The 25158-nt window shown below is 37.9% G+C and overlaps 1 protein-coding gene across 1 annotated transcript in view; it reads left to right on the top strand.

Annotated features, from left to right (window-relative positions):
- Positions 1-12162, top strand: part of SmydA-9 (SET and MYND domain containing, arthropod-specific, member 9) — a 43477-nt gene extending 31315 nt beyond the window's left edge. The window contains exon 2 of the mRNA XM_073977537.1: positions 11373-12162. Coding sequence (XP_073833638.1) covers positions 11373-11810 — 438 coding nt within the window. The 3' untranslated portion in view covers positions 11811-12162. The remainder of the gene's footprint in view (positions 1-11372) is intronic.
- Positions 12163-25158: the final 12996 nt, after the last annotated feature.

A 25158-nucleotide genomic window follows, 5' to 3' on the forward strand; every position in this document is an offset into this window, starting at 1 on the left:
GAAATAAAGAGAAGAATAATATTGGCCAACAGATGCTACTTTGGTCTAAATAAACAGTTTAAAAGCAAAACCACCTCTCGTCAAACAAAACTTACACTTCACCGGACACTGGTACTACCCGTTTTTATGTATGGATCTGAAGCATAGGTACTTGCGAAAGCAGATGAGGCAGAACTTGGTGTGTTTGAGAGAAAAATTCTTCGAAAGATGTATATGAAGGTGAATACCGACGTCGTATGAACCACGAGCTATACCAGCCGACCGACATCGATATAGTAAAACGCATCGAACTACAACGATGGCGTTGGCTTGGTCATGTCAGCAGGATGGATAAAGATGCTCCCGCCAAAATGGCATTTGAATACGAGCCACTCGACGGTATACGCCCCAACGGAAAGCTAAAACTCCGATGGAAAGACCAAGTTGAAGAAGATATCACTAAACATGGCGTCCAAAATTGGAGAAGTAAGGCAAAAGATCGTTGCGTTTGGAAATCTATTCTTAGTTCGGCTTATGAAACAAGACGTTCTGTTTAGTATAAAGGCCATCTAAGTAAGTAAGTAAGAGAGCTTGAAAACCGCGAGTCCTAGGTAAATGGGCCTAAAGAAAATGTTGTAGCTGTGAAAATTATCCACAAGATTAACCTTTATGAAATTTTCGTAGGTTTCGTCATAGATAAGAAAAATAAAAAAACCGAAAAAAATCGCCGGAGGGATTTTTAAATAAATCGCGATCAAAATTCACATTCATTTTCTTAAGGCCCATTTACATAGGGCACTCGGTTTCGAAGCAAAATCGTGAAAACCTAAATAACCCCTAAAAATGTGAATCTTAATCGCGATTTTTTTGAAAATTCCTCAGGCGATTTTTTTTGTTTCTTGATATTTCTAATCTATGAGCATTGTAGTTTCAGAATCTGCAGAAACTTCCCAGGTGTAAGCACCTACCATTTCAATTTGGTTAAGGCACGCCGTGGTGACTCATCGAAGTAATGGTTTGGGGTCCAACCAAGTATGTTTGTACGAAATCCACGTCAGACAATTTGTATTCCCTTAAGACTTGTCCGTCCGTCTGTCTGTGGCGTACTCACAATAATTCTCGAACGGGTCCAAAGTAACTTTTATTCACTATCCACTGCACTAATATTTTATCCACAATTAAATAAAGTTCTGTGATGGGCCATACAGGTACACTCCTTCGGGTACCTCCCCAACAAAAATTCAAAATCTACATACATTAGAATAGAATCAGGAAATTGCCTTTTAAGGACATATCTCCGATCATTTGAAATCCATACTTGCTTAGGTAATGGCCCAAAAGCTCTAAAACACTGCTGGTACCAACTAAAGTGGCTGATGGGTCAAAACATTGTACATCGTGAAATGTCCTCCGAAAGTCTATTGGGCACCTCCCTAACCAAAGTTCAAAATTGTCGATTAAGTGTACAAAGCAAAAGTACTCATTACAACACCCCTTAGTAATCCATTATTTAATTTAATTAGTTATTTTAGGGGTAAAAGATAACACTTACTACGCGCGACATGCCCTTGTAAAAGTTATGGTCTAGTAAGGGATTTTCTAATGAGTATTTTTGCTGTAAGGGTGCCTCAAGGACTGTTGTTGTCACCAACTAAAATAACAGATGAACACAATAACTACCGGAGGAAGTAAATGGCATTGGTCAATTTTGCACATTGTAATATTTCTGCCAAACTTAAACCAATTTACAAGAAGGTCTATGCGCCTGACCAAAATTCAAATTTTTCACATAAAGGCAGTTTAATGGCTTTTCGAGGATAGTTTTGAATGTTTTTACCGAAGTTAGGTTTGGGGTCCTGTTTACAACGGTTTAATGTTTTTCTAGGTCCTAAAGCATTACAAATCCTTCGGTATCGGAAATAGCGACTGACATTGGTAAAACCTTTGCACATCGTTATTTTTATACCCTCAGCATTTATGCTAACAAGGGTATATACACTTTCATACGGGTTAAATAAAAATAAACGAAATAAGGGTTTTAGACCCAAAGTATGTTTGGAAGAAATCCGTTTCAGAAAATTTGGAATTGATTTAGCCATGTCCATCCGTTTGTCTGTCTGGCTGGCGCCAGCCGAGCCGAACGGATTAACCGATTCGTTCCAAAATTTGCCTTCCGTAATATTTTCTCCAAACTTAGTTTAAGTTCGAAGATGGGTCGTACCCCACAGAAGTTCGGAAATGTTCGGAAAATGTGTGCGTACGATAACTCTTGAAGGGAGTAACCGATTTGGTCCCTACTTTGCACAACGTGAAATTTCTACTGGACTTTGATGAGGTTCCAATATGGACCCAATCCGTCCACTCCTTCGGGTACCTCCAACACAAAATTTTCATTTTTGTTGCAACAAGAGCAAGCCCATACTTCCTGAGAAAATAGCCTGAATGGTGCAAAAAATCCCTATAACACCATGTATAGTGGTTGGAGCGCAAGATAACTCTCGAACGGATCTGCCGATTCGGTCCACAATTTGGGCTTCGTAATATTTTGTGCAAACTTTGTTTAAGTTCGAAGATAAGCCATATCGGTCCACTCCTTCAGGTACCTCTCCCACAAAAGTTTTAAAATTTTTGGAAAAATTGTGCGCACGATAACTCTTGATGGGAGTGACCGATTTGGTCCATACTTTACACATCCTAAAATAACTACCAGATATAGATAAGGTACGAATATGGACTATATTTGTCCACTCCTTCGGGTACCTCCGACATAAAGTTTTGGATAAATTCACTTTAAGACCTGCTCTCGAATCACTTTGATATTTGTCAAAGCAACTTGCATTCGCTGCCTTAACTACGGCAGTAAAAGTTTATTCAGGGGCAAGTCCAAATTTCTTGAGAAAACACCCCGAAAGTTGTAAAAAACCGCTATGGCACCATATGTTGTGGCTACAGAGCTCGAACCGAATACTGCGTTGGTCCACACTTTGGATATTGTAATATTTCTTTGAATATTAGATAAAATCCGAAGGTGGTTCTTATAGGTCCACTCCTTTCTGTTCCTCCCCCACAAAAGTTCGAAAATATTCGCTAAAATGGTATGCGTAATTTCTCATAGACGTAGCATCCGATTTGGACCGCACTTTGGATCTCTAAATATTGTCGAAACTTAGTTTATGTTCAAATTTGGGCCGTATCTGTCCAATCCTTGTGGTATCACCCACACAAATGTTCAACATTTTTGTGTGGTTCGAGGATTCTATGGACATTTTTACCGAAGATTTTCCTAGTGGCCCTGTTTACAGCGATATTATGTTTTTTGCAGGCTAATGTGATAAAAAAACTCTATCTATCGATATCCTCGCAATTGTTTGAGCTTTAATCCTATCCATACTTTTGTCGGTGCATACGCCCAAAATTTTGAAAACCCCCCTAAATACATAAGTTTTTTTTTTTGGGAAAAAAGTATTTCAATCCACACAGGCTGAGGGTATATCTCTGTCGGCAAAGACGACTGATACCTTTTACTTGTTTTTATTTTTGATTTCTCTGTATCTTGTCTAGAATAACGTCCTTAATTTTAATCTGCTACTTTTGGCCTTATAGCAATTTTTAGGAAAGTTGACAAACGAGTATGGAATTGATCGCAGTATATCAGATAAGAAAATACAACATGAAAAAGTCCGTCGTATGGTTCCTACGATATGGGTGGAAGTAGGAAAATTAATGTAGTCGGCAGAAATAATAAGTCTAAAAGCCTTAGAAGGTGCCACTGTGGTGCAATGTTAACATTTTCGACTTGCATCCTGTATGCCTGGGTTCGATTCTCTGGCGGGACAAAAACATCATACCTTAAAAAGGTGCAAAATAGGCGTAATGTAGGCGAAAATTCCTAAATCGGTGAGCACTCACTGACATAAGAGAAGTCCCCCGTGTCCCTTCAAGGATGTGTATGGGAACATATAAGACCCTTAGGGTGAAACACGGAGTTCCCCAAGGCATGGCGATATCTGTTTAATTGTTTAATTCTGAAATTCCACACCCTCTACACGGTAAATATATCGTAATGTATGCGAAAGATTGTAGGTCATCGGACTCTATCGTCGATGACTTATGTTACTTACTTACTTAGTTGGCCCATTACAGAACATTTGTTCCATAGACCGAACTAAGAAAAGATCTCCATTCCTCTCTGTTTTTCGCTTGACTTTTTGGAATACCGCGCCTTTTCATTTCTTCATCCACTTGTATGCTCCATCGAAGCTTGGGCCTGCCGATTCTGCGTACACCGCCATGTGGCATGTATTCATACGCCTTTTTAGCGGGTTCATCATAGCTCATTCTCATGATATGGCCTAGCCAACGCAATCGTTGCATCTCGATATGTTTAACTATATGCATGTCTTTGTATAGCTTTTATAGCTCGTGGTTCATACGACGTCGATATTCACCGTCAACGCAAATCGGCCCGTAGATCTTTCGAAGAATTTTCCTCTCAAACACACCAAGCACTGCCTTATCTGCTTGCGCAAGTACCCATGCTTCGGAGCCATACATTAGCACGGGTAGTATCAGCGTTTTGTATATTGTTATTTTTGTTTGACGAGATGTGGCTTTGTTTTTAAATTGCTTACTTAATCCATAGTAGCATCTGTTGGCCAATACAATTCTTCTTCTTATTTCACAACTGATGTTGTTTGTTGTGTTTATGGCAGTGCCGAGGTAGACGAAGTCTTTAACTACCTCAAAATTGTAGGTACCAACTTCCACAGTTGGTCCGAGCTCTATGGACGCTTTGCGCGTCGACACCATCAATTTGGTCTTTTCGCCGTTTACCGCCAGACCCACTTTCGCAGATTCGCTTCAGTTAAAGTCATCTTACAAAGCCGGATGAGCTTTGCGGGGATACCAAATTCAGACATTGCGTGGAATACCTTTGATCGGAGGGGATGTCGAATGACTGTCGAATCGACAAAAAGGTGAAATGTGTCGATCTGCATCTCTTGGGTCTTCTCTAGGATTTGCCGCAGGGTAAATATCTGGTCAATGGTGGACTTGCCAGGTCTAAAGCCACATTGGTATGGTCCAATGACTTATGTGGTTGGTTAAATATCTGTACAGTTGACTCGGTACAGTTTTTCCATCTGATGAATATGAAAATATTCACCGCTAAATCTACTACCACACTGTTCAACACATGGGCGGCTGAAATTAGACTCTCCCTGAACATAGCGGTCGATGATATCCTTATTCCGACCATAAACTACCCCAAGATATTGGGTGATAAGTTCGATAGCATGTTTAAGTCGTTCGTTAAAGCCACAGCTATTTGCAAAACGATCAAAAGTAGCAGCAACATCCTCAAGTCGCTGGCCGGCAGCATTTCGGGTGCTGACAAAGAAACCTTGTTGACATCTTACAAAGCAATAGACCGGTCTTTGGTAAGCTATGCGGCGCCATTGTGCTGTGCAAATGTTAGCTCTACTTACTTAAATGGCTTTTATACCAAGCAGAACGTCTTGTTATATAAACCGAACTAAGCATAGATTTCCAAACGCATCGATCTTCTGCTTTACTTCTCCAATTTTGGATGCCATGTTTTATGATATCGACTTCAACTTGGTCTTTTCATCGGAGTTTTGGCCCTCCTTTGGGGCGTATACCGTCGTGTGACTCGTATTCATATGTCTTTCTGGCTGGGATGTCTTTATCTATCCTGCTGACATGACCCAGCCAATGCAATCGGTGTAGTTCGATACGTTCTACTATATCGATGTAAGTCGGCTGGCACAGCTCGTGATTCATACGGCGTCGGTATTCCCCGTCAACGCACATTAGTCCATAAGTCTTTCGAATAATTGTTCTTTCAAACACACCACGCTACCAAATCCACTTTGGTAGCGCAGTGGATGGATATTGAAACCTGTCCGAATGGGGACCTGAGAACTGCAACAGGGTACTTCCTACTGACACCAGTGAACCTCCTTTATAAGGAGATAAAGATGTTATCAGTGTATCACAACACGATTTTGAAGTTTTGAGTTCCTGCTTGTGTATATCGCTCTGTCACAATTCAGTTGACAGGTTTCCGAACCTAGACTCGTCAGTTACAAACGAGAACCCCTAGATCAACGACCCTATACAGCAAAATTGAATAGTATTCGCACTGACGCAGTCGCGCAGACAGTACAAGGATAACGTGTGAATGCCATACTCTGAGACCACCCCTAATCCATTGCAGCAGAAGTACGTCAGCTGCCATGGCAAACACGGGTGGTTTTAGCCTAATTAAAATCCAGACTACCCAGCCACCTATATTTGTATTGGGCCGTAATTGATAGCATGATAACTAGACATCGGATTTTGCGAAGATTCTGATTGGACCAAAATTCGTTTCAACGGATTTTTATCCTGTTTTCTAGGGTTCTAGTCCACAGATACTAAACCGTTCAATATTCATGAAAACAAACAACTGCAATAATTTTGCAAAGACATCAATGAACAATTTTTTGAAACATGCGAAATGTCTATGAACGGTTCTTAAAGGTGAAAATAGTAAACAAGTTTTGAAAATATTCAATTTTTACACTTTGTTCTCCAATTCTGGTCCAAAGATACCCCACCCCCCTCAAATTAAGGATACAGACAACTACAAAAATGTACCTAAGATTTCACTAAAAAACTTTCTAGAACATATGAAGATTCTAGGAACGATCCTTCAAGCTCAAAATTCGATTATTTTAGATTATTCTTTCCTGTTCAGTAGTGGGATTCTCTAACGCATTTTTTCGGTATCGACAAAAATCGTTAAATTTAAAATGCTTATAACTTCGGTAATTAACGATATTGTTCGGTAAGTTAGCGACCAATAAAAAGTACTCGCAAACTTCCACCGATAGCAACAGTGATGACAACTTTTATTTGAACTTTTCATTCATATTTTTGCGTTTTAATTTGACCGATTTTTGTCGGTAACCAAAAAATGCCCTAGAGAATCCCACTACAGGTCCTTTCAAATTTACTTGAGTTTTTAACAGTTTGTTATTCCCAAACCTGAGCAGGGTGATTGTTAAAAATAATTTAATTGTTATTGAATTTCAGCCCTAAGAATCATTTCTAGAATCCTCGTATGTTGTAGAAAGTTGTTTATTGAAATCTTAGGTAAATTTTTGTAGTTGACGGTATCCTTAATTTTTGGGACCAGAATTGGAGAAAAAAGTGTAAAAATTTAATATTTTCAAAAGTTTTTTGCTATTTTCACCTTTAAGAACCGTTCATAGACATTTCGCATGTTCCAGAAAGTTGTTCATTGATGTCTTTGCAAAATTATTGCAGTTGTTTGTTTTCATGAATATTGAACGGTTTAGTATCTGTGGACTAGAACCAGGGAAAACATTTGCTTTGTTATTTTGACCTTTAAGAACCGTCTATACAGAGATCGTATGTTCTAGAAAGATGTTTATTGGGATCTGAGGTCCATCTTTGTAGTTGGTTGTTTGCTTCAAATTTGATCGGTTTAATAGCTGCAAATCAAAACGCGAGAAAAGTTTTTTAAAGAAATTTGACCTTGGCGATTTTGACCTTGCAGATGAAGTTTGATGGATTATATGTGTACACAATTTTTGTTCCTTAAGACAAGATCTACAACTTTGCCTCTTAGATAAATTCAAAACTCCTAACGAAAGTTGATGAGTGCTTCTACGACCTCTTGTTCTTGGGAAGTCAGCTGGGAAGTAGTTTTAAAACATTCTCGCCTACATCGAACTTGGACTTGTCAATCGCAGACTATTCTTAAAGAAATCGAGTGAATATGTTTGGTTGATGTCCGGATGTGCTGCCAAACTTTCAGTCAAAAATCCCTACAGAATCTCTCGACCTAACATCTGCTCAATCTGGTAAGACCACATTATTCTAGGCATTCGTACACTGCTAGGTCTTGTTTCTCCCCTGAGCTGCTGTCAGTTTCAGGAACGCCCAGGAGTTGTTCTTTACCCCCATACCAGATGATACCAGAACAGCAACCCGTTCTTTCTGCTCTGTTTTAGAAATACCTGGTAATAGTTTTACATGGCAGTGGGGGGTATCTTAACCCTTCCTTGAAGTTGTTGCGAGTATTTTTCACTGTTTATTCTCCGGAATAAATGCATAAAGCTTCTAAAGATCTTATATTTGTTGGGGTCCTCTCCGTGAGCTTCTACTGTAGATAAAATGATAAAACTAACGTTATTATAGGACACTTTACAGGGGTCCAGCAGTAATGACAATTTCATGGTTAGGAGTTCTTGTTGAAGGCGCGCTTGACTATTTTCGGGACAGGTGCTTTTTCAGATTCTACGAAGCGTTTAGCAGCAAAACAAGACCTAGACCTCATTGAAAATCTATTGAAATACGAAAACATAGGCAAACAAGTATCAGAAAAAGGAAATAACAAAATGATAAATCTCCTGTGGTATCTTAGTCCTGAACTTGTTGGCTTGGTATTGTTTGATCCGACAGTGCAAAACACCGTAAAGAGTCAAATGGCGACAATAATCTTAACAAAGCGAAGATGGAAACTTCTCCGGAAATATTCGACCCAAACTTACAAAAGAAACCTAAAAAAGGTCACATTAACTCCAAGTCGAGCTCACCACAGATTACAACCAATTAATTACAAAGAACGAACAACTAAAACAATGCGTTCTCCAAGTAGTCGGCTTTACCCAGATAGGCTCCATTTTCGCCCTAAGGCGTACGTAGTCACGTTAATCGGGGCACTGGCTTTCTATCTCGAATTCAGTAATACTTACGCATTTGAACAGAATGAACTTAAATTTAATCCATAATACGGACAAATAGCTTTAACCGTTCCGCAGATATAGGCCGCCGAGAGGGACGAGATTTTCATAACTTCGAGGCCCCAGTAGCACGTGTTAACTTATTCCAATTGTGATCAAATCTAATCTAAGTAAAATCTAATCTAAGTAAATAGTCAGGGCGGCACACCCGCCAAAAAAAATCCGACATCGATTTCTTCCCTTTGAGTTAAAACCAGCCTAAAGCTACAAATTGAGACAAAAAATATTGAAATTACATAAAATGATTGATATTTTATAAAATTTTATATTTTTGCATAGTTTAACAATAAAAAATAGTATTACAATACCATATACCCTACACCACACTGTCGTAAGGGGTATCAATAACATAATAATCTGCAAAAAAATCGACGTTAAATGGCCAATAGTCTTAATTTAGGACACTTTAAAGTTTTTTATACCCTCAGCCTTTAGGCTAAAGAGGGTATTTACACTTTGATACGACCAAAAATGTGCCCCATCGAAATAATGGTTTTAGACCCCAAGTATGTTTGTACGATATCCGTTTCAGACAATTTTGAGTAGATCTAGCAATGTCCGTCCGTCTGTCTGTCTGTCTGTCGGTCTGTCTGGCTGGTGCGCACGATAACTCTCGAACGGATCAATCGATTCGGTTCAAATTTTGGGTATCGGAATATTTTGTCCAGATTCGATTTAAGTTCGAAGATGGGCCATATAGGTCCACTCCTTCAGGTACCTCCCCCACAAAAGTTCGAAAATGTTCGGAAAATTTGTGCGCACGATAACTCTTGAAGGGAGTAACCGATTTGGTCCATACTTTGCACATCCTGAAATGTGTACCAGACTTAGATAAGGTTTCAATATGGACTCAATCGGTCCACTCCTTCGGGTACCTCCCATACAAAATTTCGGAAAAGTTCAGTTTAGGGCCATCTCTCGAATCGCTTTGATTTTTGTTTTAGCAACTTGTATTCACTGCCCCCCATACGACGGTACAAGTTTCATAAGGGGCAAGTCGATACTTCCTGAGAAAATAACCTAAAAAATGCAAAAAGCCCCTATGACACCGTGTGTAGTGGTTGGAGCGCAAGATAATTCTCGAACGGATCTGCCGATTCGGTCCAAAATTTGGCCTTCGTAATATTTTGTCCAAACATAGTTTAGGTTCGAAGATAAGTCATATCGGTCCACTCCTTCAGGTACCTCCCCCACAAAAGTTCAAAAATGTTCGGAATAATTGTGCGGACGATAACTCTTGAAGGGAGTGTCCGATGTAATCCATACTTTGCACATCCTAATATATCTACCAGATATAGATCAGGTTCGAATATGGACTATATTTGTCCACTCCTTCGGGTACCTCCCACGCAAAATTTCGGTTAAGTTCACTTTAAGACCTGCTCTCGAATCACTTTGATTTTTGTTGAAGCGATTTGCATTCGCTACCTCTACTACGAAGGTAAAAGTTTTTTCAGGGGCAAGTCTATATTTTTTGGGAAAGCAGCCCCTATGTCACCTTATGTGGCGGTCGGAGAGCACGATAACTCTCGATCTGTTCAACCGATTTGTTCTTCGCCATATTATATCCAAACTTAGTTTTATGAGGCAATACCGGTCCACAACTTCGTGTACTTCTCCCCAATATTTAAAAATGTCACTAAAGTGCTAGGACGACATCACTTTGGTGCAAACTTTGGATCTCTTAATATTTTGTCAAAATTTAACTTCTAAAATGGCCCATATCGGTCCTCTCTAATGGTACCTCCCCCACAAAAGTTCAACAACTGTGTTTTAGTGCAGTTAATTCCTAATCCACATTTTTGTCGGCAAGTTCAAATGCTAAAAAAGGGCCACAATATTCTGAAAAGACCCTAAATACATTCGATCTGTCCGTAGGTGAAAGTTTCACTTCACATTGGCTGAGGGTATATATCTGTCGGCAAAGCCGACTGACACTTTTTTACTTGTTTTTTGATGTTTTTTACCAACTTTAATTGTAAATTTTAAGACTTTTAAGACGATTTGCGCCCAAAAACTGTTTGCATATTTTGCATATTTTTTGCAAATTCGGCATATTTTTTGCATATTTTGCATATACCACAACATCAACTAACAAAATCAATTTTCTTGGGGTAGTTTTAGAACTGTATTAAATTGTTGTCCAAAGAGGAATAGCAGCACTTTAGAGTATATGAATATAGACAACATATCGATTATTCAGGTGATACTTACGTGAGGTACTTGGTCGTTACATTTCAATACATTATTTTTCGACTTATATAATTCGCCTTAGTACAGTTTTACCCATAATTTCCACCAATATTATTTGAAATTATATAAGAAAAAAAGGAAACTACAACAATAACGTGGTATGCCAGCCAATACTGATTCTCATTGCCCATTTGTGGCGTATAATTGATATTTAGTTATTAAACAAATAAACCATACGTACACAGGCCCTTTATTTTATAAATATGAATGAAGAAATACTACAATACCACATACATATGTACATATGTTATTAGCAAGTTAACAATTAGCTTATTAACATCTTAATTTCTCTCCTCTTCATTACAGGAAAAAGGCTCTTTCATATCGGCTGTCTATTGTCGCGACACCAACTGCCCCGGCTTGGCAGTGCCCGAGGTGACCGGTATGCCACAACCCAATTGGAATTGTTTGGAATGTAAACAAAAGTCACCCCATGCTCCCATGTCAAAGGCCCAAGATTTGGCGGTGGGTGCTCTGAACGCCAAATTCAATTCGAATTCACTGAAAAATCTCATTCAATACATCAAAGAGAAAAGTTCCAGTTTTATACCTGAAAGTAATTATTCAATTATTGATGCTAAGCTACAAGTTATCGCACGGCTGTCAAAGAGTCTGGAAGATTGTGGTGAAGAGTCGGCCGGCACAAAAGCGGAATTTTGTCAAGATATTTTAAATATTATGGATAAATTGGGTTTGGGCGATTGTGTTATGCGTACCTATTTGGAGACAGAGAAGGTAAAGTGAATGAGAAGAGAGGAGATAAACAAGTTGATATGCGGATGATCAACTATGCAGAGTTCTAAGAAGGAAATCTTAACGACCGAAGAATGGTATTAAAGAGTCATATATTGACCGAATTTAATTATTTTTTTATTATAATTATGGAATGTAAATGATTTGAAATGTTATTTAAAAAAGATGAAAATATTGTGTATGTATGTCTTTGGGAATAAGATTATTATTTTATATGTGTATGTAAAATTGAGTGTTAGTATGTAACTGGAAAAACACATGCATAATTATTGTTTTGTTAATTTATACTAAAATTACAAAAATATTATAATAAAAGAAATTAAAAATAAATTATTTTAAAAAATATATATATTGTTAATAGTTGTTGTTACTCATTGGGGGGTAGGGTGTCATAAATACACGTCAATGTATAGTTAAAGGTTAATACGATATCGAGATAACCATCAGTTTAAATTGACCCGTGCGATATTCGAAGTAATCTTCTCTCATACACTCTAATTGGTGTATTATCGCCTTCCGCAGTTTGTTGTTGTTGCAGCTACTACATGTGTACTCTAGTTCTGCTTTTTTGTGCATATAAGTGGTATATACACCTTGTTATTTCTAATTTATTTTTAAGGTTACTAATTTTTTATGTTATTATTTTAAAGCCCGTGGGCGTAGAATCTAACTTTCGTCTTTGCCTATTTTCTCTGAGCCTTCCAACGTATTTTTCCTAGTTCTGCTTCCAACACTAAGTTCAAAAATGACTCAACCTGGTTAGAGTTTCTCCATAACGAAATTGAAGTTCGAAGAATTGGTTGGGTTGGGCACATGAAAAATGTGATAATGATGTTTTTTGTTGCATGCTGGGAAGATGTTCTACGTTACACCATCAATTCTGGCTCAATACGAATTGAGGTGGCTGAACCTACCGGACCCTAATAGTCCCGGAACGACTCACTATTACACTGTACAACAAAATCGAACTTTTTTAAAATTACAAGAAACCCCGCACAGATTATGAAAGAGGACCAAAAAAAGAAGACACGTGTATCGGCGTTTTGAAAGTTTACGTCGGGAAGTAACCTAAATAGGCGTGGCAAGTTCCGCCCATTTCTACAGGTTTTGAAATATTCGATCTCAGATTCCTTGGAATCCTTGCATTTTAGGTATAAAGTATCCTTGGCAATATTACTGACAACAATGAGGGGTATCTTTTTATGAAAAAATTAACCCTCATGCGATTCACGAAAGGGGTCTTTTTGATCAAAATATTCTACAAAATAGGTGTTTTGTTGGCAAACTTAATGTATATATTTTCTTGACATATATTGCAAATACATATTTCATTTATTCGGCGACTTATATTGAAATTTGATGGAGATTATTTTTGTCTTTGACATCTTCTATCTAGAATGAAGTTTTGTGGGACAAAACTGTATAAACTCAGATAAAGTACAACATTTTACTTTTGGCAGATTCCTGGCGTTTTGGTACGATTTAGAGTTTTCGTATTCGGTGACCTATAGTAAAATGTTATGACAAATAATTTTGTGGAATATTTTGATCTGATACGATAACTTTTTAAAGGAGTTTTTAAACGTTTTTGAAAAAAGGGACCAAAAATACCCCTTTAGTGACTCGCATGAGGGTTAATTTGTTGTCAGTAATATTGCCAAAGACACTTTATACGTAAAATGCAAGGATTCCAAGGAATCTGGTATCGAATATTTCAAAACCTGTAGAAATGGGCGGAACTTACCACACCTATTTAGGTTACTTCCCGACGTAAACTTCAAAACGCCGATACACGTGTCTTCTTTTTTGCGGTTCTCTTTCATAATCTGGTCGAATTACCTTGTAAAATTTTTTTGTGTTGTACAGTATTATCGAGACCGCTGTTGTTCATCAGCTGACACGGGAAGGTATTTATGTTATTCACTTTTATAGCCTCCGGGACTGCATCAATATGAATACTGTTCGTCGAAAGGGCAGCAATTGGAGAAAGGTAACGATTAAACAGTCCCAGAGATATCACCCCTCCTTACGAAACTCCCTGTTTCCTGTTGTTTCTGAATTCCACGTATGACTGGGGACACATTCTCTAACAGCTTAGCATAACTGATCGCATTAAATGCTTTAGTTTGGTATTGTTTTGGTTTATGCCTCGGCTAATTTGTTTGAAAATGGCATGTAGTGTTCCTGTGGTGTATGTGTTGATGATCCGTTGGATATTTACGCCCCAAAAATTTTCGCTACTATTCACTAGAGTTGTGCAAATGGAGTTCCGATGCAGTGTTATTTTTTCTTTCCTTTTAAATACTGCAATTCACCGTTTTTTTTTTAATAAAAAATCTCGTTCTTTTGTTGGGCGAACTAGATAGTTCCGGAACTTCACAATTCTACTATTCCACTTTGCTGGCAGCCTTGACTGACCTCAGTAACTTTGCCAATTTTCGAGACTTTGGGAGACAATTGGGTGGCTAACGATAGGTTGAAGACTTTGTTCGATTCTTGGTTCATTTTCCTGCTTGGCATCACCATTGAAATTCCCTTAGGTCGTAACACTTCGGATGATTACACGCAACTTATAACATCTGCACTGTTTATCGATTTACTACTTCGAAATATAGTTCTCAACCCTTTCACAGGTAGTGCGAGTCTTCTGAATGGAAGTTATGGTCACTTACTGGCAGACCCACTTTGGCAAGTTTTTCTATGGTCCAAACTTTGCACCTCGCCTCTCCATTAAGATAGTTCAACGGTGTCATAAAACACTGGGTGGGTCTCTGCCAGATTTGAATATACTTCCACAACATAGTGTTAACATTTGGATGCCAAACAGAACTGCTTATTGCGTAACAAGAAGTCCACAAGGTTTCGTTAGCACCCTTAAGTGATGCCGGCCAGGGACATTAGGACATTGTTCCTATACTTATCTTGTTGCAAAAAGCTGTTGCTTGTGCGAACGAAGCCAAGATCGTACAATCAGCAGCAAATATAACGATATCTGTGCCGCTTTAGGCAACTCCCTGCTTCACTTCACGCCTAATCGACTTGTTATTTCTGAATTTCACAAACGATTGGAGTCGATTCAAACACGGCTGGAGAGAAGACTTCTCTATGTCATAGAACCAGGGCTTCGGAGTCGGAGTTGGAGTCGGAGTCTAGCAAATTTTGCTGGAGTCGGAGTCGGAGCCGGAGTCGTGAAAAAAAGCTCGACTCCGACTCCGGGCAACAATCTGTTCTACATTTATCAAAATTTGTCAAATAAATTTAAATTATTTAAATGATCATAATTTAAAAAACTCTTAATCTCTATTTTGACTACAAAATGCATATCGGAAACATTTTTGGGTCAATTGATTGGAATAATGTTTGCATGTTCCAAATATACCTAGGGAAGATCTTTTAGAAGATTTACAGGCCATTTTACAGAAGATTCACTGGTCTTCTCTTTTTGTTTTTTTATTAGAAGTCATTTATGTCTGCTGCGATAGAGCCTGTTGGACTTTTATGAAAGACCTTGTAGTACTTTAAGGGAAATCATACGAAAGACCTACTAGACTTCTTGCTGAATTTGTATGAGAAAAGTTAGAATCTTCTTAAAGACGATGTTCCAGCTATTTGCTAAACGGCATATTCGGTCTTTTGAAGAACCATGAGTCTTTTATAAAGAAGGCTGCTTTTTTATAATAGAATAGTGTGTGGTTATCGTTAAGTAAACCTACTTAACCATTTCTCTTTCTATTTAAGGGGATATTCCTATGCTATCCTGTTGTTCTTCGATGAGAAGAGATCAAATGGTTTTTCGATTAAGTCATGCATCTAGGATAAATTTGTCAATATATTTATGCTGAGGAATGAAAAATATTTAACAAATTGACGTTAAATTATGAGCATTGCCTCTACAGGATGGTGGATATATAAATTTCTAGAACAATTTAATCATTTCCTATTTTCAGTTCGGCTTAGCCGTGCTAAACTTTGGTTTTACTTGTATTCTTTTTAAGGTGGTAGACATAAGAGACTTTCTACCATAAGATACTAACTTGTCATTCCGTTTGAAACGCTTCGAAATATTCGTCGGGAACTTTATAAAGATATAAAATTGCCGGTATAGGAATACGGTTTAGTATAACGGCATGGCCCGATTTTATGTATTTCAAAGGGTTTCTTTTGTCATATTACGTGGTGCAATACGTAAAAAATAACTATGGACGGACAAGAATCTGACATATTATCCTTGAAGATGAAGAGTTATGTAGGCAAAGGCATACAAGTGTAAATCTAAATTCTTAACGGTTTGAAGAAAATTATCCCTTTTGACATAAAGGTTTCAAGTAACCTTAACCACGAAAGTGTATGTTAAGGGGCAATACGCTATTTTGGTCTTCTATCACGTTGCGGTGTTAAAATATCGTTAATTATCCATAACTCAAAAAATTACAAAAAGTGTTACCGGTCAGTAATTATGGTAATTTGGTATTTCGAGTCTCATTGGGTACATAAGTCAAATTCGGAAAATTGTAAATATACTCGTACGTCGGTGTTTAGGTAGAGGAACCTTGTAACGATACCGTCCGATTGCAGTTGCTTTGAAGGGTTTTGCTACATGTTCTGAAGTGTGAAGTATGCTGAAATGCTTGTTACTTTGTATTCCGTATTGTCAACTAAAAAAAAACGAACAATTAGGTCTATGTTTTGGTATCCTCCCAATGTAATGTATCTTCAAAGTTCAAACTGAAATGACTGTAATTTAATTTGTGAATTTTATTTTATCTATTTTCGTTGTCAACCATACTAAGCTGTTCCACAACATATCGATGACCTTAGATAAGTCAGTAGCCACCATGATTGGTCAGTTACACGGACAATTCTGACAGTCTTTGGCTAAAAAATATTTTTTTTATTATATAGTTTTTTTTATTGAAATTTGACCATGTTTAATATATAGGAAGGTAGAAAAACACAAAAACCCTCATATTTTGATGAAAAATAGTAAAAAACTCAATAGTTTAACTTTGAAATTGAATTCCTCTTCAACAAAAATAATTATGAAAGTTCAAAACGATTCTGAATCACTGTGCGGCGGTCAAAGTTTATGAAGTCGGATGTTCTGTTTACGTAGACGATGATAGGAAGGTGGTCTGAGTCAAGGAAAATGGAGGGTTGCCAGGAAACGTCATTTACCAGACGGAGTGCCACAATGGTGATGTTTGCCGAGCTGTGGCAATCTCCTCTTATCATCGTCGGAACCTCTTCTTTTACCCTGCGCAGTTTGGAGCTATCAATTAGGCTCCAATGCCAAAGTTCATGATGAGCATTGATGTCCCCTAACACCAGACGGTTATTGCCCTACAAAAGCGAACTAATATCAGGCATATAACGCTGGGCACAACTATTTACCGGCGGTTTGTACAGATTAAGGGTGACATTGTGGTGCAATGGTGAGCCCACCCGCCTTACACACTGTTTGCCCGGACTGGATTCCCAGTCCAAGCTATATTACATTATCAACGCTGCCAAAAATATCCATCAGCTTAATGTTGGCGGCGTTTCCTGCGTATTTTACCTGTGTAAAACTTCTCTACAAGTGGTGTCGTTATACCCTGAGTTCTGACTCGTGTAAAAAAATTGGTTCCATATTGTTGATGTAATAAGAATTGAGAGAAATCTCCCTTTTCCCCTCCAGGGATGTACACATTAAGCAACTCTACCTCGGCTGTCCCACACTAGAGTCAAGCTCAAGCGAGTTCGGTCTGTACTGAACTGACAGATTTGTAAAAAAGAAAAGTTATCTACCTCCGCTTCTTATAGGATCCTTGCCTAAAACATTGTAGCCATCGACCATGATATTTCTTCGACTCATAAAGTTTACAATTTCGCTGACTTTGTGTACTCCCGTGTACGATGTATTCCCGGTGCGCTGAGCAATAACCTGTGATGTAAGAGGCTGTGTTTGTTGTTGTTAAGGAGACTGTGGGGGTATATGTTATTCCGAAAACGACGATGTATATGAGGTCGAAGTTGAAGACACGCTGGTAGATGTAATATAACTCCTTTGCAGTAGTCCCTGAGGCGGCTAAGACGAGAGCCGCCTAGGAAGTGCACAAATTCTAGACAACCCCTACATCTCACCGGTTTTGACAGGTGGTGGGTGAATCCGCATCTTGAAAACGAAACATATCCGTGGCCTTAGTTCTTCTTTATCCCGACACCGACTAAAAGAGCTCGGAGGAGACATTCCGGGTTATATTGCTGTCCCAATGTTGGAAAAATACATGAACATACATACATATTTTCCCACAACGTCCTTGAAGCGACAAGGAAGACGTTTCTCATATCAATGAGTGCAGGCCGATTCATTTTGGCTCAATGATATGGAACCTACTTTTTATCAACGAGTCGATAGAGACGTTTGACAGTACATTGAGGACATTTGCCAGCGCTCAAAATTCTGATATTCCCGTCAGGGGTTGATTCGCAGACCTTTTGAGTGCAAGGCGGACGTTGTTACCGCTACACCACGTTCGTTCCCTAAAATAAATGAACACAAACTCCTAATTGTTAAGTTGACGGCCCCTGGTTGAAGATTCCCTCAAGCAAATCTGGTGCATAGAATAGGACGCCGTCGATTTATAGCCACTAGGTAAGTAGGGAAGTTGAGGTAAAAAGGGCGTTCACTATGTTTTCCCAGTTTGCTGATTTAACCCTTTTTCATTGTAACCTCAGCATTTATGCTAACGAGGGGATAAAGACTTTCATGCGGGCATAATGTGTCTCACCGAAATAATGTTTTTAGACCCCAATTATGTTTGGACGAAGTCCGTTTCAGACATTTGTAGTCGATTTAGCAATGTATGTCCGTCTTCCTGGCTGGCTGGAGCGCACGATAACTCTTCAATGTATTAACCGATTTTTTGTGTCCAAACTAAGTTTAAGTTCGAAGATTGGCCATATCGGCCCCCCCCCAAAATTTCAATTTTTTCGCAAAAATTATGAGCACGAAGAGTCTAACCGATTTGGTCCATACTGTGCACATCGTTTTATTTCTATCAGACATAGATCTAGTTCGAATATGCTCTTTCTGGTACCGTCCACACCAATTTTCGGAAATGTGCAGTTTAAGACCTCCTCTCTAATCCTATTGATTTTTGTTGCAACAACATGTATTCGCTGCCTCCATTACGACGGTACAATTTTTCAGGGGCATGTCCATACATCCTGAGAAAATGGCTGTAAAAACCCGCTATTGCACCATGTGTAGTGGATGGAGCGCAAGATAACTCTCCAACGGATAAACCGATTCGGTCCAAAGCCGAATATTTTGCGCAACTTAAATCAATTTCTATAATATGGTTTTCGTGGGCAAGTCTTTGTTTTCTCATATAATGGTCCAAAGGTCCAAATTATATGGTGATCAACTGAAATGACTGCTATGCGCGATATCCATATTTTTGTCGGTAACTTTATAAGCCCAAAATTTTGAAAACCTCCTAAATACATAAATTTTTTGAAAAATATGTGTTTCAATTCACACAGGCTGAGGGTATATCTCTGTCGGCAAAGCCGACTGATTGTTTTTTTATTTTTAGAAATGTTTTACTTTATCATCAATACGTTGTTTAGCGACACCCCTCGTTTTGAAATTACCACTGGTAATTTTTGTATCCTCAACGATATATTGATTTCCCGGGAAAATTTTATACTTCCAGATAAAGGTGGTTCCATATCATTGAGCTAAAATTAGAGGTCTCTCCAGGAATATTCGTTCGAATATATCTTAGTATGCAGCTCTTAACGGTATAACAACCATTACGCGCTTTTGAAACTATATCCTACAACCAACTTACCTTCTCATATTTACAAACAAATACACCTCCGAATATTGCGGGACATGATACGACATTTATTTATGTACTTTAAAAATCCTAATAATCCCATCATTAACATTCTTTAGTTAAATGCATATTTTAACGCAAAATGCCTCTAATGTTTAAGCAATCTGAGGAGAATACGCCTGGCTGGCTAATTGATGAGTGCGGCACACTTTTGTTGTTCTGTTGCCACTTCGATGTTGCCTTTTCAACAAAACACAAAATTAGTTTGACTAATTGGAGCAGACAATCTTCTGAGATAATAATTTAAATTGTCAGAATTTGAAAGTGAAAATTCATTTTTATTTAAAAAGTAGTCGTTTGGCTTCGTGACAATTGCAATAAAGGCCGCTTTATTATTGTCAATTATTTGGCAGGGTATGAACTTTTTTGTTTGTTCTACAATGAACAAAATTGTAATTCTTTTGATTTATTTTAGTGGAATAATTCATTTCAGACACAAAGAGACATTTTCAAAAAAGATCCATTTTAGATAAAGAGTTTTGGGAGAAGAAAAACAACATTGTCAGCCAAGAAAATTAGAAATATAATAATACCTAAATATGGCCGATAGTTGTTGGTGCATGAATTAATTGAACACGAAAACCCCACGCTCTATGTTTGAAGGTAAGGTATTTAAAATTCCCAAAACATCTACAACATTAATTAATAATAAGCTACTCTATTTGGATTTATTTTACCAATATTGTATTTCATACTACTAACCTAGTTTCCCAACACAGAGTATATTTGCAAAGCTATAATAAAATTTGTATCACCTTTAATTGTGTCAATGCCACAGATAATAATCAATCCAAATAATCGACACACTTAAACACACATCACGTTAATTTTGCACAACCATAAACATTTCCTTTCAATTTCACATATCCACAAAGTTCATTGCCACAAATCAAATGCACAGCCTCACCCAACACACACACAGACACACCATTGCACTAGAGAAACGTATCTAATCGCCAATCACTTGTTGATTGCTATTATTTTTCCGCTAAAATCTGTTTCGCATTATTTCACTTACAGCGCCATTAAAATTGTTAACCAGAATTTTGTTAAAATATTCTAAATAAACATTCTGTAAATCATAATTCGAATGAAATGCCGAGCAAAACAAAAATTCAATGAAAATGCAACAGCTATTAGAGGCGGGAAATTAAATCAATGAAAGTACAAAAAAATATACAAAAACTTTGGTTGTTTGAGTGTTTTATTAGAATAGTTGATACTAGGAACATTAACTGCGCAATACTAAGGGCGTGTTCCGAATTTTTTAGCTTGGCTTAGAAATAGCCTTCAAGCTGAAACTGTACAAAAGATGGACCTGCTGTGCTGATATTTTTCAAATTAAAAAAAAAAACAAGTAAAATAGCGTTAAGTTCGGCGGGGCCGAACTCTTTATATCATACACCATAAAATAGTCTTCATTAAAATGGAATAATTAGTTTTCTTCCACAATTTTAGGTGGAAACATTTTTCGACCATGCCTAAATTATCTTATCTATTCTAAACAAGTAAAAAAGTATCAGTCGACAGAGATATACCCTCAGCCCATGTGAATTGAAACCCAGGAAACATGGACTTAGGACCACATCGAACAGTATCGGTATACATTTCCAAAGGATTTTCGAACAGACCATAAACTGCACTTAGGCACAAATGCTGAACTTTTGTAGGAGAGGACCGATATGGGTAATTTTAAAAGTTTAACTAACAAAGTTTAACTAACAAAGTGTTAGGAGATCCAAAGTTTGGACCAAATTGGTTGACCCGTTCAAGTAACATCGTGCATACCATTTTAGTGACATTTTTAAATATTGGGGGAAATACCGGAAGCTGTGGACCTGTATTGCCCATCTTCGGACTGAAACTGACGAAGGCCAAATTTTGCACCAAATCGGTTGATCAGTTCGAGAGTTATCACGCTGTCTCCATATGGTGTCATAGGGATTTTTTTACACCTTTCGTGCTGTTTTCCCAAGAAGTATAAACTTGCCCATAAAAAAACTTTTACCTCGTCATTGCGGCAGTTGCAAGTTGCTTCAACAAAAAGCAGTCCTTCAAGTGAACTTATCCGAAATGTTGTGTGACAGGTACCCGAAGGAGTGGACACACAAAGTCCATATTCGAACTTATCTATATCTGGTATATATATTAGGATGTGTAAAGTATGGACCAAATCGGTCACTCCCTTCAAGAGTTATTGTGCGCACAATTTTTCCGAACATTTTTAAACTTTTGTGGGGCAGAAACATGAAGGAGTAGACCGATATGGCTTATCTGCGAACTTAAACTATGATTGAACAAAATATTACGAAGGCCAAATTTTGGACCGAATCGGTAGATCCGTTCCAGAGTTATCTTGCGCTCCATCCATTACACTCTGTGTCATAGTTTTTTTTTCAACTTTCGAGCTATTTTCTCAGGATGTATGGACTTGCCGCGAATGAAACTTGCACAGTCGTATGTGGGACAGTGAATACAAGTTGCAGCAACAAAAATCAAAGCGATTCGAGAGCAGGTCCTAATCTGAACTTTTCCAAAATTTTGTGTGGGAGGTACCCGAAGGATTTTACCGATTGAGTCCATATTACAACCTCATCTAAGTTTGGTAGAAATTTCACGATGTGCAAAGTATCGTGAGCACAAATTTTCCGAACATTTTCGAACTTTTGTGGGGGAGGTACCGGAAGGAGTGGACCGATATAACCCATCTTCGCACTTGAAAAAAGTTTGGACAAAATATTACGAAAGCCAAATTTTGAACCGAATCGGTTGATTCGTTCCAGAGTTATCGTGCGCTCCAGCCAGCCAGACAGACAGACGGACATAGCAAATTCAACACCACATTGTCTGAAACGGATTTCGTACAAACATACTTGGGTTTTAAAACCATTATTTCGATGAGACACATTTTCCCGTATGATAGTGTATATATCCTCGTTAGCATAAATGCTGGGGGTATAAAAATGTGTTCAGCCAGTTGAAATGTATCTACCTATCTTTACAGTTTTTGGTAAAAAGTTTTAAACTTCAGAGAAAGTCAAATGACGGGTAGTTCCGTGAAACCATGTAGTTAAGACCCTCAAAATATCAAAATCGGGAGGTATCGTTATATGGGATAACATGGACCTATGTCGACGATTTTTATTGAAGAAGTTTCGTGACCACCGGAAATTCAAATGTCAAATTATAGATAGTTCGGTTACAAATTTTAACTAAAATCCTCAACATAGCAAAAATCGGGAAGTATCGTTATATGGGGGGCCAATATTAACAATTTTTTGGGGAGAAGTTTCGTGGCTACTGAGAACCTCAAATGTCAAATTACAGCTAGTTCGGATAAAAATTGTTGTATGGGGGCTGTACCAAAATATGGACCTATGTTGACGATTTTTGGTGGAGAAATTTCAAGGACACTGAGAACCTCAAATGGCAAATTATAGCTAGTTCGATTACAAATTGTAGTTAAAATTCTCAAAATACTGAAAATCGAGAGTTACTGTTATATAGGGGCTATACCAAAATATGGACTTATGTTGGCGATTTTTGGTGGAGAAGTTTCGAGAATACTGAGAACCTCAAATTTTAAATTACAACTAGTTCGGTTAAAAATTGTAGCTAAAATTCTCAAAATACCGAACATCGGCAGGTACCGATATATGGGGGTTATACCAAAACATGGACCTATGTTGACGATTTTTGGTGGAGAAGTTTCATGGTTTCTGAGAACCTCAAATCTCAAATTGCAGCTAGTTCGGTTAAAAATTGTAGCTAAAATTCTCCAATTAGCGAAAATAGGGAGGTACCGTTTTACAGGGGCTATACCAAAACATGGACCTATGTTGACGATTTGTGAAGGAGAAGTTTCGAGACTACTGAGAACCTCAAATGTCAAACTACAGCTAGTTCGGTTAAAAATTGGAGCTAAAATCCTCAAAATACAGAAAATCGGGAGGTACCGTTATATGGGGGCTATACCAAAACATGGACCTATTTGACCATTTTTGCTAAAGTTGCTAAAATTCTCAAAATACCGAAAGTCGGGAGGTACCGTTTTACAGGGGCTATACCAAAACATGGACCTATGTTGACGATTTTTGGTGGAGAAGTTTCGTGGCTACTGAGAACCTCAAATGTCAAATTGCAGCTAGTTCGGTTAAAAATTGTAGCTAAAATTCTCCAATTATCGAAAATAGGGAGGTACCTTTATATGGGGGCTATCCAAAACATGGACCTATATTGACGATGTTTTGTGGAGAAGTTTCGTGGCTACTGAGAACCTCAAATGTCAAATTACAGCTAGTTCGGTTAAAAATTGTAGCTAAAATTCTCAAAATACCGAATATCGGGAGGTACCGTTATATGGGGCTATACCAAAACATGGACCTATGCCCATAATTTTTTGAATATAAGTTTGTAGATCACTAGGAACCCTAAATGTCAAATTAAAACTAATTAGGTTTAAAAATGTGACTGAAAACGTCAAAATACTTGAAATCGGAGGGTACCGTTATATGTGGGCTATATCAAAACGTGGGCCGATGGAGCCCATCATCGAACTTGACCTGCCCGCAAACAAAAGACGCATCTTCAGCGTCCTATCTCCATTTTTTGGATGCTAGAGTGATTACCACGGACAGACGGATGGAAATTCATAGATAGACTTAGAATTTTACCCTGATCAAGAATATATATGGCAAATAAATATTTTGATGCGTTACAAAGGTAAAAACATACTTAATATACCCTCCATACTATGTTAGAGGGTATAAAAAGATTAATGTTTGTATGGATGATGCTCAACAGCCTCAACGGCATGAAGCATAACAATTTTATTCTACATTCGATTGAAGTTGGCGACATTTAACAAAAGCCCCCAAAGTCACATTTTCCCCAAACCAAAACCACTAGCATGTAAAAAAGCTCTTTAAGTGTAAAGTTATGAAATGAAAAGCATATTTTTGGGGATTCGATTAAAATACAATTAGATTCAAACAAATATGTATGTACTGCGATCTGCGGACAAACAGAACTTTTGCCAATAGCGAAAATTCTAGGCAAAATATTCGGCCCAACTTACTATAGGGAGATATAACTAAAAATAGGATTGTTAGAGTATTCCGACCATTCTGTATGGAAGTGTAGATTTGTCTTCAAAAACATTATATCGTTCTAAGTACAACGTCACGAAGTATGTTCGATAAAAATTCCAAGAAAAATCCACGAACAGCCCTCAAGCTGCATTTAAGTGACATTTTTGAACTATTTTCGCGAAGGCTTGTCCGATATCGTCCATCTTCGAACTGGATTTAAGTGTGAGAGAAATACTATGATGTATTAACAGCGTTTAAAATCCAGCATCTAAAAATATTAACATTAGCTGTACACTTCAACTGCTACACAATATTGACACACACGGCTAAATAATCAACCGAACGCATATTTATTTTTGTGCA

This window comes from Musca autumnalis, unplaced genomic scaffold (assembly GCF_047663935.1).
Source record: "Musca autumnalis isolate F117 unplaced genomic scaffold, ASM4766393v1 scaffold_3, whole genome shotgun sequence".
Classification (NCBI taxonomy): Eukaryota; Metazoa; Arthropoda; class Insecta; order Diptera; family Muscidae; genus Musca; species Musca autumnalis.